The sequence below is a fragment of the Palaemon carinicauda genome, chromosome 38 (genome assembly GCF_036898095.1).
Source record: "Palaemon carinicauda isolate YSFRI2023 chromosome 38, ASM3689809v2, whole genome shotgun sequence".
In the NCBI taxonomy this organism is placed as follows: domain Eukaryota; kingdom Metazoa; phylum Arthropoda; class Malacostraca; order Decapoda; family Palaemonidae; genus Palaemon; species Palaemon carinicauda.
In genome coordinates this window covers 25,490,290-25,507,933 of record NC_090762.1, presented here as the reverse complement: position 1 = coordinate 25,507,933, position 17,644 = coordinate 25,490,290, and the positions used below count along the sequence as shown (strand labels likewise).

Below are 17,644 nucleotides of genomic sequence, written 5' to 3'. Positions count from 1 at the left end.
AGAGTTAAATTCCTCCTATAGCCCCTATAATTAAACCAAACTTTGTAAACGTGCGCAAACACATTAAATACCTCTTAAGTGACTCCCTGAATCAATTCAGGACATAGATTGACCTATTGAAATTTTTGGGATTTTTGCGCCACAGGGCCGGACCTGCGGATTTTCCACTGAAAATATGGGAAGAGTTAAATTCCTCCTATAGCCCTTATAATTACACCAAGCTTTGTAAACGTGCGCAAACACATTAAATACCTCTTAAGTGACTCCCTGAATCAATTCTGGACATAGATTGACATATTGAAATTTTTGGGATTTTTGTGCCACAGGGCCGGACCTGCGGATTTTCCACTGAAAATATGGGAAGAGTTAAATTCCTCCAATAGCCCTTATAATTAAACTAAACTTTGTAAACGTGCGCAAACACATTAAATACCTTTAAAGTGACTTCCTGAATCAATTCAGGTCATAGATTGACATATTGAAATTTTTGGGATTTTTATGTGTCAGGGCCGGACCTGCGGATTTTCCACTAAAAATATGGGAAGAGTTGAATTCCTCCTATAGCTTTTATTATTACACCATACTTTGTAAATGTGCACAAACACATTAAATACCTTTAAAGTGACTCCCTGAATCAATTCAGGACATAGATTGACCAATTGAAATTTTTGGGATTTTTGCCCCACAGGGCCGGACCTGCGGATTTTCCACTGAAAATAAGGGAAGAGTTAAATTCCTCCAATAGCCCTTATAATTACATCAAACTTTGTAAACGTGTACAAACACATTAAATACCTCTAAAGTGACTTCCTGAATCAATTCAGGGGCAAACCCCACAGGTCCGGACCTGCGGATTTTCCACTGAAAATAAGAGAAGAGTTAAATTCCTCCTATAGACCTTATAATTACACCAAACTTTGTAAACGTGCGCAAACACATTAAATACCTCTAAAGTGACTCCCTGAATCAATTCAGGACATAGATTTACATACTGAAATTTTTGGGATTTTTGTGCCACTGGACCTGCGGATTTTCCTCTGAAAATATGGAAAGAGTTAAATTCCTCCTATAGCCCTTATAATTACATCAAACTTTGTAAACGTGCGCAAACACATTAAATACCTCTAAAGTGACTCCCTGAATCAATTCAGGACATAGATTGACATATTGAAATTTTTGGGATTTTTATGCCACTGGACCTGCGGATTTTCCTCTGAAAATATGGAAAGAGTTAAATTCCTCCTATAGCCCCTATAATTAAACCAAACTTTGTAAACGTGCGCAAACACATTAAATACCTCTTAAGTGACTCCCTGAATCAATTCAGGACATAGATTGACCTATTGAAATTTTTGGGATTTTTGCGCCACAGGGCCGGACCTGCGGATTTTCCACTGAAAATATGGGAAGAGTTAAATTCCTCCTATAGCCCTTATAATTACACCAAGCTTTGTAAACGTGCGCAAACACATTAAATACCTCTTAAGTGACTCCCTGAATCAATTCAGGACATAGATTGACATATTGAAATTTTTGGGATTTTATGTCTCAGGGCCGGACCTGCGGATTTTCCACTGAAAATATGGGAAAAGTTAAATTCCTCCTATAGCCCCTATAATTAAACCAAACTTTGTAAACGTGCGCAAACACATTAAATACCTCTTAAGTGACTCCCTGAATCAATTCAGGACATAGATTGACCTATTGAAATTTTTGGGATTTTTGCGCCACAGGGCCGGACCTGCGGATTTTCCACTGAAAATATGGGAAGAGTTAAATTCCTCCTATAGCCCTTATAATTACACCAAACTTTGTAAACGTGCGCAAACACATTAAATACCTCTTAAGTGACTCCCTGAATCAATTCAGGACATAGATTGACCTATTGAAATTTTTGGGATTTTTGCGCCACAGGGCCGGACCTGCGGATTTTCCACTGAAAATATGGGAAGAGTTAAATTCCTCCTATAGCCCTTATAATTACACCAAGCTTTGTAAACGTGTGCAAACACATTAAATACCTCTTAAGTGATTCCCTGAATCATTTCAGGACATAGATTGACATATTGAAATTTTTGGGATTTTATGTTTCAGGGCCGGACCTGCGGATTTTCCACTGAAAATATGGGAAGAGTTAAATTCCTCCAATAGCCCTTATAATTAAACCAAACTTTGTAAACGTGCGCAAACACATTAAATACCTTTAAAGTGACTTCCTGAATCAATTCAGGACATAGATTGACATATTGAAATTTTTGGGATTTTTAAGTCACTGGGCCGGCACCTGCGGAATTTCCACTGAAAATATGGGAAGAGTTGAATTCCTCCTATAGCTTTTATTATTACACCATACTTTGTAAATGTGCACAAACACATTAAATACCTTTAAATTGACTCCCTGAATCAATTCAGGACATAGATTGACCTATTGAAATTTTTGGGATTTTTGCCCCACAGGGCCGGACCTGCGGATTTTCCACTGAAAATAAGGGAAGAGTTAAATTCCTCCTATAGCCTTTATAATTACATCAAACTTTGTAAACGTGTACAAACACATTAAATACCTCTAAAGTGACTTCCTGAATCAATTCAGGACATAGATTGACCTATTGAAATTTTTGGGATTTTTGCCCCACAGGTCCGGACCTGCGGATTTTCCACTGAAAATATGGGAAGAGTTAAATTCCTCCTATAGCCCTTATAATTACACCAAACTTTGTAAACGTGTGCAAACACATTAAATACCTCTAAAGTGACTCCCTGAATCAATTCAGGACATAGATTGACATACTGAAATTTTTGGGATTTTTGTGCCACTGGACCTGCGGATTTTCCTCTGAAAATATGGAAAGAGTTAAATTCCTCCTATAGCCCTTATAATTAAACCAAACTTTGTAAACGTGCGCAAACACATTAAATACCTCTTAAGTGACTCCCTGAATCAATTCAGGACAAAGATTGACATGTTGAAATTTGTGGGATTTTTAAGTCACAGGGCCGGACCTGCGGATTTTCCACTGAAAATATGGGAAGAATTAAATTCCTCCAATAGCCCTTATAATTAAACCAAGCTTTGTAAACGTGCACAAACACATTAAATACCTCTAAAGTGACTTCCTGAATCAATTCAGGACATAGATCGACATATTGAAATTTTTGGGATTTTTGCGCCACAGGGCCGGACATGTGGATTTTCCACTGAAAATATGGGAAGAGTTAAATTCCTCCTATAGCCCTTATAATTAAACCAAACTTTGTAAACGTGCGCAAACACATTAAATACCTCTAAAGTGACTTCCTGAATCAATTCATGACATAGATTGACATATTGAAATTTTTGGGATTTTTAAGTCACAGGGCCAGACCTGCGGATTTTCCTCTGAAAATATGGAAAGAGTTAAATTCCTCCTATAGCCCTTATAATTACACCAAACTTTGTAAACGTGCGCAAACACATTAAATACCTCTTAAGTGACTCCCTGAATCAATTCTGGACATAGATTGACATATTGGAATTTTTGGGATTTATGTGCCACAGGGCCGGACCTGCGGATTTTCCACTGAAAATATGGGAAGAGTTAAATTCCTCCAATAGCCCTTATAATTAAACTAAACTTTGTAAACGTGCGCAAACACATTAAATACCTCTAAAGTGACTCCCTGAATCAATTCAGGACATAGATTGGCATATTAAAATTTTTGGGATTTTTAAGTCATAGGGCCGGACCTGCGGATATTCCACTGAAAATATGGGAAAAGTTAAATTCCTCCTATAGCCCTTATAATTAAACCAAACTTTGTAAACGTGCGCAAACACATTAAATACCTCTAAAGTGACTCCCTGAATCAATTCAGGACATAGATTGACATACTGAAATTTTTGGGATTTTTATGCCACTGGACCTGCGGATTTTCCTCTGAAAATATGGAAAGAGTTAAATTCCTCCTATAGCCCCTATAATTGAACCAAACTTTGTAAACGTGCGCAAACACATTAAATACCTCTTAAGTGACTCCTTGAATCAATTCAGGACATAGATTGACCTATTGAAATTTTTGGGATTTTTGTGCCAGAGGGCCGGATCTGCGGATTTTCCACTGAAAATATGGGAAGAGTTAAATTCCTCCAATAGCCCTTATAATTAAACTAAACTTTGTAAACGTGCGCAAACACATTAAATACCTTTAAAGTGACTTCCTGAATCAATTCAGGTCATAGATTGACTTATTGAAATTTTTGGGATTTTTATGTGTCAGGGCCGGACCTGCGGATTTTCCACTGAAAATATGGGAAGAGTTGAATTCCTCCTATATCTTTGATTATTACACCATACTTTGTAAACGTGCACAAACACATTAAATACCTTTAAAGTGACTCCCTGAATCAATTCAGGACATAGATTTACATATTGAAACTTTTGGGATTTTTGTGCCAGAGGGCCGGATCTGCGGATTTTCCACTGAAAATATGGGAAGAGTTAAATTCCTCCAATAGCCCTTATAATTAAACTAAACTTTGTAAACGTGCACAAACACATTAAATACCTCTAAAGTGACTTCCTGAATCAATTCAGGACATAGATCGACATATTGAAATTTTTGGGATTTTCGCGCCACAGGGCCGGACATGTGGATTTTTCACTGAAAATATGGGAAGAGTTAAATTCCTCCTATAGCCCTTATAATTAAACCAAACTTTGTAAACGTGCGCAAACACATTAAATACCTCTAAAGTGACTTCCTGAATCAATTCATGACATAGATTGACATATTGAAATTTTTGGGATTTTTAAGTCACAGGGCCAGACCTGCGGATTTTCCTCTGAAAATATGGAAAGAGTTAAATTCCTCCTATAGCCCTTATAATTACACCAAACTTTCTAAACGTGCGCAAACACATTAAATACCTCTTAAGTGACTCCCTGAATCAATTCTGGACATAGATTGACATATTGGAATTTTTGGGATTTTTGTGCCACCTGCGGATTTTCCACTGAAAATATGGGAAGAGTTAAATTCCTCCAATAGCCCTTATAATTAAACTAAACTTTGTAAACGTGCGCAAACACATTAAATACCTCTAAAGTGACTCCCTGAATCAATTCAGGACATAGATTGGCATATTAAAATTTTTGGGATTTTTAAGTCATAGGGCCGGACCTGCGGATTTTCCACTGAAAATATGGGAAAAGTTAAATTCCTCCTATAGCCCTTATAATTAAACCAAACTTTGTAAACGTGCGCAAACACATTAAATACCTCTAAAGTGACTCCCTGAATCAATTCAGGACATAGATTGACATACTGAAATTTTTGGGATTTTTATGCCACTGGACCTGCGGATTTTCCTCTGAAAATATGGAAAGAGTTAAATTCCTCCTATAGCCCCTATAATTAAACCAAACTTTGTAAACGTGCGCAAACACATTAAATACCTCTTAAGTGACTCCCTGAATCAATTCAGGACATAGATTGACCTATTGAAATTTTTGGGATTTTTGCGCCACAGGACCTGCGGATTTTCCACTGAAAATATGGGAAGAGTTGAATTCCTCCTATAGCCCTTATAATTAAACCAAACTTTGTAAACGTGCTCAAACACATTAAATACCTCTAAAGTGACTTCCTGAATCAATTCAGGACATGGATTGATATATTGAAATTTTTGGGATTTTTAAGTCACAGGGCCAGACCTGCGGATTTTCCTCTGAAAATATGGAAAGAGTTAAATTCCTCCTATAGCCCCTATAATTAAACCAAACTTTGTAAACGTGCGCAAACACATTAAATACCTCTTAAGTGACTCCCTGAATCAATTCAGGACATAGATTGACCTATTGAAATTTTTGGGATTTTTGCGCCACAGGGCCGGACCTGCGGATTTTCCACTGAAAATATGGGAAGAGTTAAATTCCTCCTATAGCCCTTATAATTACACCAAGCTTTGTAAACGTGCGCAAACACATTAAATACCTCTTAAGTGACTCCCTGAATCAATTCTGGACATAGATTGACATATTGAAATTTTTGGGATTTTTGTGCCACAGGGCCGGACCTGCGGATTTTCCACTGAAAATATGGGAAGAGTTAAATTCCTCCAATAGCCCTTATAATTAAACTAAACTTTGTAAACGTGCGCAAACACATTAAATACCTTTAAAGTGACTTCCTGAATCAATTCAGGTCATAGATTGACATATTGAAATTTTTGGGATTTTTATGTGTCAGGGCCGGACCTGCGGATTTTCCACTAAAAATATGGGAAGAGTTGAATTCCTCCTATAGCTTTTATTATTACACCATACTTTGTAAATGTGCACAAACACATTAAATACCTTTAAAGTGACTCCCTGAATCAATTCAGGACATAGATTGACCAATTGAAATTGTTGGGATTTTTGCCCCACAGGGCCGGACCTGCGGATTTTCCACTGAAAATAAGGGAAGAGTTAAATTCCTCCAATAGCCCTTATAATTACATCAAACTTTGTAAACGTGTACAAACACATTAAATACCTCTAAAGTGACTTCCTGAATCAATTCAGGACATAGATTGACCTATTGAAATTTTTGGGATTTTTGCCCCACAGGTCCGGACCTGCGGATTTTCCACTGAAAATAAGAGAAGAGTTAAATTCCTCCTATAGCCCTTATAATTACACCAAACTTTGTAAACGTGCGCAAACACATTAAATACCTCTAAAGTGACTCCCTGAATCAATTCAGGACATAGATTTACATACTGAAATTTTTGGGATTTTTGTGCCACTGGACCTGCGGATTTTCCTCTGAAAATATGGAAAGAGTTAAATTCCTCCTATAGCCCTTATAATTACATCAAACTTTGTAAACGTGCGCAAACACATTAAATACCTCTAAAGTGACTCCCTGAATCAATTCAGGACATAGATTGACATATTGAAATTTTTGGGATTTTTATGTCTCAGGGCCGGAACTGCGGATTTTCCACTGAAAATATGGGAAGAGTTAAATTCCTCCAATAGCCCTTATAATTAAACCAAACTTTGTAAACGTGCGCAAACACATTAAATACCTTTAACCCTTTTACCCCCAAAGGATGTACTGGTACGTTTCACAAAAGCCATCCCTTTACCCCCATGGACGTACCGGTACGTCCTTGCAAAAAAATGCTATAAAAATTATTTTTTTTCATATTTTTTATAATTTTTCGAGAAAATTCAGACATTTTCCAAGAGAATGAGACCAACCTGACCTCTCTATGACAAAAATTAAGGCTGTTAGAGCAATTTAAACGAAATTACACCAAAATGTGCTGGGAAAAAAGTAACCCCTATAGCCCTTATAATTACATCAAACTTTGTAAACGTGCGCAAACACATTAAATACCTCTTAAGTGACTCCCCAAATCAATTCAGGACATAGATTGACATATTGGAATTTTTGGGATTTTTAAGTCACAGGGCCGGACCTGCCGATTTTCCACTGAAAATATGGGAAGAGTTAAATTCCTCTTATAGCCCTTATAATTACATCAAACTTTGTAAACGTGCGCAAACACATTAAATAACTCTAAAGTGACTCCCTGAATCAATTCAGGACATAGATTGGCATATTGAAATTTTTGGGATTTTTAAGTCATAGGGCCGGACCTGCGGAATTTCCACTGAAAATATGGGAAGAGTTAAATTCCTCCTATAGCCCTTATAATTAAAACAAGCTTTGTAAATGTGCGCAAACACATTAAATAACTCTAAAGTGACTCCCTGAATCAATTCAGGACATAGATTGACATATTGAAACTTTTGGAATTTTTTTCCCACAGGGCCGGACCTTCAGATTTTCCACTGAAAATATGGGAAGAGTTAAATTCCTCCTATAGCCCTTATAATTAAACCAAACTTTGTGAACATGCAAAAAAACATTAAATAGGTCTAAAGTGACTCCCCAAATCAATTCAGGACATAGATTGACATATTGAAATTTTTGGGATTTTTAAGTCACAGGGCCGACCTGCGGATTTTCTACTGAAAATATGGGAAGAGTTAAATTCCTCCTATAGCCCTTATAATTACACCAAGCTTTTTAAATGTGCACAAACACATTAAATACCTCTAAAGTGTCTCCATGAATCAATTCAGGACATAGATTGACATATTGAAATTTTTGGGATTTTTAAGTCACAGGGCCGGACCTGCGGATTTTCCACTGAAAATATGAGAAGAGTTAAATTCCTCCTATAGCCCTTATAATTACACCAAGCTTTTTAAATGTGCACAAACACATTAAATACCTTTAAAGTGACTCCCTGAATCAATTCAGGACATAGATTGACATATTGAAATTTTTGGGATTTTTAAGGCACAGGGCCGGACCTGCGGATTTTCCACTGAAAATATGGGAAGAGTTAAATTCCTCCTATAGCCCTTATAATTACACCAAGCTTTGTAAACGTGCACAAACACATTAAATATCTCTAAAGTGACTCCCTGAATCAATTCAGGACATAGATTGACATATTGAAATTTTTGGGATTTTTAAGTCACAGGGCCGGCTGCGGATTTTCCACTGAAAATATTGGAAGAGTTAAATTCCTCCTATAGCCCTTAAAATTACATCAAACTTTGTAAACGTGCGCAAACACATTAAATACCTTTAAAGTGACTCCCTGAATCAATTCAGGACATAGATTGACATATTGAAATTTTTGGGATTTTTGCGCTACAGGGCCGGACCTACGGATTTTCCACTGAAAATATGAGAAGAGTTAAATTCCTCCTATAGCCCATATAATTAAACCAAAATTTGTAAATGTGCGCAAACACATTAAACACCTCTAAAGTGACTCCCTGAATCAATTCAGGACATAGATTGACATATTGAAATTTTTGGGATTTTTGCCCCACAGGGCCGGACTTGCGGATTTTCCACTGAAAATATGAGAAGAGTTAAATTCCTCCTATAGCCCATATAATTAAACCAAAATTTGTAAATGTGCGCAAACACATTAAACACCTCTAAAGTGACTCCCTGAATCAATTCAGGACATAGATTGACATATTGAAATTTTTGGGATTTTTGCCCCACAGGTCCGGACTTGCGGATTTTCCACTGAAAATAAGGGAAGAGTTAAATTCCTCCTATAGCCCTTATAATTACATCAAACTTTGTAAACGTGCGCAAACACATTAAATACCTCTAAATTGACTCCCTGAATCAATTCAGGACATAGATTGACATGTTGAAATTTTTGGGATTTTTAAGTCACAGGGCCGGACCTGCGGATTTTCCACTGAAAATATGGGAAGAGTTAAATTCCTCCTATAGCCCTTATAATTACATCAAACTTTGTAAATGTGCGCAAACACATTAAATACCTCTAAAGTGACTCCCTGAATCAATTCAGGACATAGATTGGCATATTGAAATTTTTGGGATTTTCAAGTCATAGGGCCGGACCTGCGGATTTTCCACTGAAAATATGGGAAGAGTTAAATTCCTCCTATAGCCCTTATAATTAAACCAAACTTTGTAAACATGCGCAAACACATTAAATACCTCTAAAGTGACTTCCTGAATTAATTCAGGACATAGATCGACATATTGAAATTTTTGGAATTTTTGCGCCTTATGGCCGGACCTGTGGATTTTCCACTGAAAATATGGGAAGAGTTAAATTCCTCCTATAGCCCTTATAATTAAACCAAACTTTGTAAACGTTCGCAAACACATTAAATGACTTCCTGAATGAATTCAGGACAAAGATTGACATATTGAAATTTTTGGGATTTTTAAGTCACAGGGCCGGACCTGCGGATTTTCCTCTGAAAATATGGAAAGAGTTAAATTCCTCCTATAGCCCTTATAATTACACCAAACTTTGTAAACGTGCGCAAACACATTAAATACCTCTTAAGTGACTCCCTGAATCAATTCAGCACATAGATTGACATATTGAAACTTTTGGAATTTTTGTGACACAGGGCCGGACCTGCGGATTTTCTTCTGAAAATATGAGAAAAGTTAAATTCCTCCTATAGCCCTTATAATTACATCAAACTTTGTAAACGTGCGCAAACACATTAACTACCTCTAAAGTGACTCCCTAAATCAATTCAGGACATAGATTGTCATATTGAAATTTTGGGGATTATTAAGTCACAGGGCCGGACCTGCGGATTTTCCACTGAAAATAAGGGAAGAGTTAAATTCCTCCTATAGCCCTTATAATTACACCAAGCTTTGTAAACGTGCACAAACACATTAAATACCTTTAAAGTGACTCCCTGAATCAATTCAGGACATAGATTGACATATTGAAATTTTTGGGATTTTTGCGCCACAGGGCCGACCTGCGGATTTTCCACTGAAAATATGGGAAGAGTTAAATTCCTCCTATAGCCCTTATAATTAAACCAAACTTTGTAAACGTGCGCAAACACATTAAATACCTCTTAAGTGACTCCCTGAATCAATTCAGGACATAGATTTACATGTTGAAATTTTTGGGATTTTTAAGTCACAGGGACCTGCTGATTCCCCACTGAAAATATGGGAAGAGTTAAATTCCTCCTATAGCCCTTATAATTACACCAAACTTTGTAAACGTGAGCAAACACATTAAATAACTCTAAAGTGACTTCCTGAATCAATTCAGAACATAGATTGACATATTGAAATTTTTGGGATTTTTGTGCCACATGGCCGGACCTGTGGATTTTCCTCTGAAAATATGGAAAGAGTTAAATTCCTCCTATAGCCCTTATAATTAAACCAAACTTTGTAAACGTGCGCAAACACATTAAATACCTCTAAAGTGACTTCCTGAATCAATTCAGGACATAGATTGACATATTGAAATTTTTGGGATTTTTAAGTCACAGGGCCGGACCTGCGGATTTTCCACTGAAAATATGGGAAGAGTTAAATTCCTCCTATAGCCCTTATAATTAAACCAAACTTTGTAAACGTGCGCAAACACATTAAATACCTCTAAAGTGACTTCCTGAATCAATTCAGGACATAGATTGACATATTCAAATTTTTGGGATTTTTAAGTCACAGGGCCGGACCTGCGGATTTTCCACTGAAAATATGGGAAGAGTTAAATTCCTCCTATAGCCCTTATAATTAAACCAAACTTTGTAAACATGCGCAAACACATTAAATACCTCTAAAGTGACTTCCTGAATCAATTCAGAACATAGATTGACATATTGAAATTTTTGGGATTTTTGTGCCACATGGCCGGACCTGCGGATTTTCCTCTGAAAATATGGAAAGAGTTAAATTCCTCCTATAGCCCTTATAATTACACCAAACTTTGTAAACGTGCGCAAACACATCAAATACTTTCAAGTGACTCCCTGAATCAATTCAGGACATAGATTGACATATTGAAATTTTTGGGATTTTTGCTCCACAGGGCCGGACCTGCGGATTTTCCACTGAAAATATGGGAAGAGTTAAATTCCTCCTATAGCCCTTATAATTAAACCAAACTTTTTAAACGTGCACAAACACATTAAATACCTCTAAAGTGACTCCCTGATTACCCCTGCTTTTCCTGCTTTCTAATACTCCTATGTTAAGAGTTTCAAGTTTTTATCGCTATGAAAATGCAAAATATTCCAAATTAGTCCTTTGTCATTTTATTTTACATTTAAGCACCAATAACTTTTGGAATAATTTCTTGTTTGTTTTGTTTGGCAATTTTACCTAATGTAGAAATATATCATTTATACAAATGATTTACCTGTTTCAAGTTTTTTCTAAACATTAATTTGATTTTATATTAGGGAGAAAACAAAAGGAGAAGAGAAGTCTCAACTTCTGTCAGAGTGGGTGGTTATGCGAGAAGTTATATGGATGCTGATGAATCCTGTGTCTGCCCACATCTTCCAGCTGAATGAGAAAGGAGATTTTGTTATGGAAAATAAAGTAACCATTCCAAGCTTGACTCGTGTAAGTCTCTCTTGTATATTTTATTATTTATGAATATTATAAGGATTTAGTTAAGCTCTCTTCTGATTAAGAAGACGATGAACTCTGTAAATGGACCCTTTTTGTGGTAGTTTCTCTGACTCAACACTGATAAATCTTAGGCCATGGACGACTCCATTAACTTTTGAAGATGATCTGGTCTAGATCCCGATTCTAGATCCGGATTTGCATTTTTTTTTTTTTTTTTTTTTGTCAACGTCATCCTCTAGCGGAGGTCAGAAATCTCTGATTGCTCGTTTATATTATATGATAGTCTTCATTATACTGTAGTTCATTTAACCTCAAGAATGATTGAACATTATTAATGCAATACTTAAAAAGTATGATTTAATTTTTTTGTTAATTACACTTCCATTCAAATTCTTTTTTGTTTTTCTTTTTACTTATAGAAATCATATAGTTAGATATATATATTGATGAATCACCTAAATTTCTAGTGTTGTTGATGATTTCATGAGTAAAGTCTATAGATTTTAACTATTTTTAAAACTTTATTTTTTTCAGGGAGCATTTATATCCCTCCTAGAGGATCTCTGTTTACCTCTAAAGCAGTTAAGGGAGTTGGATTTATTTACGAGAGGCATTGACGGATCTGCAGGCTGTTCACAAACGCCGGTAACATTACGTGCATATGTTAACGGATTAAGATTCTGGCGGAGAGAATTCCGGATGCACCTCGCTTCTCTAGAACGTACTGTAATAAAACAAGGTTTGTATTTGGCCATTTTACTTTAGTGAAGCTTTAGGGGAGGGGACTGTTGTATGGTTTATTCATTGGAAATGTGTGCGAAAGAATGATTTTTATGAAGGTTGGTGTTCTTTTTTATTTACTTATCTTCCCTAGATCTATTGGCACCAATTCAGATAATGATACTTAGAAATTCACTTATATCTGGCAAACAAAGTAAGTTCACAAAAAAGATAGAGATTAGACCTTCAGATACAGATTATTTATTACTGGGTGTTCTCGGTTAAAAGAAAGTCCTCTCCTATACCCCTCTTGCTCCCGTAGACCTTCGATTTTAAAGACAACAAATGCTTCATAGATTTTACTCAAATGAAGTGAAATGTTGAGTTGAAAATATCTAATGTTGTCATTTTATGTCTTTAAAGAAAAAGCTTTGAAATAAAAAGTGCACAATTTTATAAGTTGGAAAATAAGAGGTGCATCAGATTATCACATTTATGTAAATTCTAAATTAATGTTTAATCTAAAATTACATAATATCTATCTATCGACTAAAGCCCTTCCCCTAATTTGGGAGGTGGGGGGGGGGGTTGGTTAGCCATCATAAAAAAAGGGAGGGGGGGGGGAATAATCTTCGCTCCTCTAAGCCTAACGAGATATTCAGCCAAGTTTAGTTGGAACTGCTATGGTGCCACAGCCCAATCTCTTCCGTCGTCCAGCGCAAATGAAGCTTCATATGCTGAATCCCATACTGCTGGTACTCTAGCAGTCACCAAGGTGACTGGAGGAAACAGCAAGGCTTATCAGAAGTGTGTCACAATTGATCACAATTCATTTCTATTGCTATCACACTTTTTTGCCACTCTCGCATCTATCCTCCTATCATCTAGATCTTTCTTCACTCCATCCATCCACCCAAACCTTGGCCCTCCTCTTGTACTTCTCCCATCAACTCTGGTGTTCATCACCTTCTTCAGCAGACAGGCGATTTCTCTTCCCTACATGGCCAAACCTCCTCATCACATTCATATCAACTCTAATTGCTAATTTATTTCTTACACCTCATCTAACCCTCACTACTTTGTTTCTAACCCTATCTAATAGAGATACACCAGCCACACTCCTCACGTTTAATCTTGAACACATTAAATTTGTCTCTCCATGACTTTCATTCCCCACAACTCCGATCCATACATTACAGTTTGTACAATCACTTTCTCATACAGAACTCTGTTTACATCCATGTCTAACCCTCTATTTTTTACCAGTCCCTTCACTGCCCCCAACACTTTACATCCTTAACTCACCTTGACGTACATCTGCTTCCAATCTACCATTTGCAACAATAACAGACCCCAAGTACTTAAACTGATCTACTGCCTAATGATGGAGTGGAAGCAGATGTACGTCAGAGAGTGAATGAAGGATGCATAGTGTTGGGGACAGTTAAGGGAGTGGTAAAAAATAGTGGGTTGGGCATGAATGTAAAGAGAGTTCTGTATTAGAAAGTGATTGTACCAATTGTGATGTATGGATCGGAGTTGTGGGGAATGAAAGTGACGGAGAGACAGAAATTGAATGTGTTTGAGATGAAGTGTCTAAGGAGTATGGCTGGGGTATCTCGAGTAGATAGGGTTAGGAATGAAGTAGTGAGGGTGAGAATGGGTGTAGGTAATGATTTAGCAGCTAGAGTGGATATGAATGTGTTGAGGTGGTTTGGCCATGTTGAGAGAATGGAAAATGGCTGTCTGCTAAAGAAGGTGATGAATGCAAGAGTTGATGGGAGAAGTACAAGAGGAAGGCCAAGGTTTGGGTGGATGGATGGAGTGAAGAAAACTCTGGGTGATAGGAGGATAGATAAGAGAGGGAAGAGAGCTTGCTAGAAATAGGGATGAATGGCAAGCAATTGTGACGCAGTTCCAGTAGGTCCTGCTGCTTCCTCCGGTGCATTGGATGACCGCGAAGGTAGCAGCAGTAGGGGAATCAACATTATGAAGCTTCATCTGTGGTCGATAATGTGGGAGGGTGGGCTGTGGCACCCTAGCAGTACTAGCCGAACTCAGTTGAGTCCCTTGTCAGGCTGGGAGGAACATAGAGAGGAAAGGTCCTCTTTTTTTGTTTCGTTTGTTTGATGTAGGCTACCCTCCAAAATTGGGGAAAGTACTTTGGTATATGTATATATGTATGTACTTCCTAAACTAACTGTCTGTTCAACATGACATTGAACCTAGCACCTCCCTCCTTTCTCATTCGTCTTATAGCCTTATTTTGACCCACATTAACTCTCAACTAACTACTCTTACACACCCTCCCAAACTCTGTTACTAATCGAGTCTACAATCAATTTAGTATCATCTGCAAACGACAATTGATTCACCTCTCACTCATGATCACTCTTATCTATCAGTGTCAATCCTCGACCAAGCACTTGAGCATTCACCTCTCTCAACAACTCCATTAACAAACAAATTGAACAACCATGGCAACATCACACATCTGTCTCAGCCCCATAAACAAACAAATTGAACAACCATGGGGACATAACACATTCCTGTCTTTTCCCCATCAACAAACAAATTGAACAACCATGGCAACATCACACATTTCTGTCTCAGCCCCATCAACAAATAAATTAAACAACCATGGGGACATAACACATTCCTGTCTTTTCCCCATCAACAAACAAATTGACCAACTATGGCAACATCACAAATATCTGTCTCGGCCCCATCAACAAACAAATTGAACAACCATGGCAACATCACACATTCTTGTCTTTTCCTAATCAACAAACAAATTGAACAACCATAGCAACATCACACATTTCTGTCTCAGCCCCATCAACTAACAAATTGAACAACCATAGGGACATCACACATTCCTGTCTTTTCCCCATCAACAAACAAATTGAACTACCATGGCAACATCACACATATCTGTCTCAGCTCCATCAACAAACAAATTAAACAACCTTTGGGACATCACACATTCCTGTCTTTTCCCCATCAACAAACAAATTGAATAACCATGGCAACATCGCACATTTCTGTCTCAGCCCTATCAACAAACAAATTGAACAATCATGGGGACATCACACATTCCTGTTTCACCCTCATCAACAAACAAATTTAACAACCATGGCAACATCATACATATCTATCTCAGCCCCATCAACAAACGAATTGAACAACCTTTGGGACATCACACATTCCTGTCTTTTCCCCATCAACAAACAAATTGAATAACCATGGGGACATCACACATATCTGTCTCAGCCCCATCAACAAACAAATTAAACACCCTTGGGGACGTCACACATTTCTGTCTCAGCCCTATCAACAAACAAATTGAACAGCCATGCAGACATCACACATTCCTCTGTCACCCCCATTAACAAACAAATTAAACAACCATGGCAACATCACACATATCTGTCTCACCCCCATCAACAAACAAATTGAACAACCATAGGGACATCACACATTTCTGTCTCACCCCCATCAACAAACAAATTGAACAACCATGGCAACATCACACATATCTGTCTCAGCCCCGTCAACAAAAAAGTTGAACAACCATTGGGACATCACACATTCCTGTCTTTTCCCCATCAACAAACAAATTGAATAACCATGGGGACATCACACATTTCTGTCTTGGCCCCATCAACAAACAAATTGAACAACCATGGCAACATCACACATATCTGTCACAGCCCCGTCAACAAAAAAGTTGAACAACCTTTGGGACATCACACATTCCTGTCTTTTCCCCATCAACAAACGAATTGAACAACCAAGGGGACATCACAGATTCCTGTCTTTTCCCCATCAACAAACAAATTGAATAACCATGGGGACATCGCACATTCCTGTCTTTTCCCCATCAACAAACAAATTGAACAACCATGGGGACATCACACATTTCTTTCTTGGCCCCATTAACAAACAAATTGAACAACCATGGCAACATCAAACATATCTGTCTCAGCCCCACCAACAAACGAATTGAACAACTAAGGGGACATCACAGATTCCTGTCTTTTCCCCATCAACAAACAAATTGAATAACCATGGGGACATCGCACATTCCTGTCTTTTCCCCATCAACAAACAAATTGAACAACCATGGGGACATCACACATTTCTGTCTTGGCCCCATCAACAAACAAATTGAACAACCATGGCAACATCACATATATCTGTCTCAGCCCCATCAACAAATGAATTGAACAACCAAGGGGACATCACAGACTCCTGTCCTTTCCCCATCAACAAACAAATTGAATAACCATGGGGACATCACACATTCCTGTCTTTTCCCCATCAACAAACAAATTGAACAACCATGGGGACATCACACATTTCTGTCTTGGCCCCATCAACAAACAAATTGAACAACCATGGCAACATCACACATATCTGTCTCAGCCCCATCAACAAACGAATTGAACAACCAAGGGGACATCACAGATTCCTGTCTTTTCCCCATCAACAAACAAATTGAATAACCATGGGGACATCGCACACTCCTGTCTTTTCCCCATCAACAAACAAATTGAACACCCTTGGGGACGTCACATATTTCTGTCTCAGCCCTATCAACAAACAAATTGAACAACCATGGGGACATCACACATTCCTCTCTCACCCCCATCAACAAACAAATTGAACAATCATGGCAACTTTATGCATATCTGTCTCACCCCCATCAACAAACAAATTGAATAACCATAGGGACATCACACATTTCTGTCTCACCCCCATCAACAAACAAATTGAAGAACCATTGGGACATCACACATATCTGTCTCAGCCCCGTCAACAAACAAATTGAACAACCATTGGGACATCACACATTCCTGTCTTTTCCCCATCAACAAAGAAATTGAGTAACCATGGCAACATCACACATTCCTGTCTTTTCCCCATCAACAAACAAATTGGACAACCATGGGGACATCACACATTTCTG

General features: G+C 37.7%; 1 protein-coding gene across 1 annotated transcript in view; it reads left to right on the top strand.

Moving 5' to 3' along the window:
- The window catches only part of LOC137630269 (gamma-tubulin complex component 5-like), a 163,847-nt gene that overhangs the window by 112,475 nt on the left and 33,728 nt on the right, over positions 1-17,644 (top strand). The window contains exons 5-6 of the mRNA XM_068361719.1: positions 11,778-11,943; positions 12,487-12,691. Coding sequence (XP_068217820.1) covers positions 11,778-11,943; positions 12,487-12,691 — 371 coding nt within the window. The remainder of the gene's footprint in view (positions 1-11,777; positions 11,944-12,486; positions 12,692-17,644) is intronic.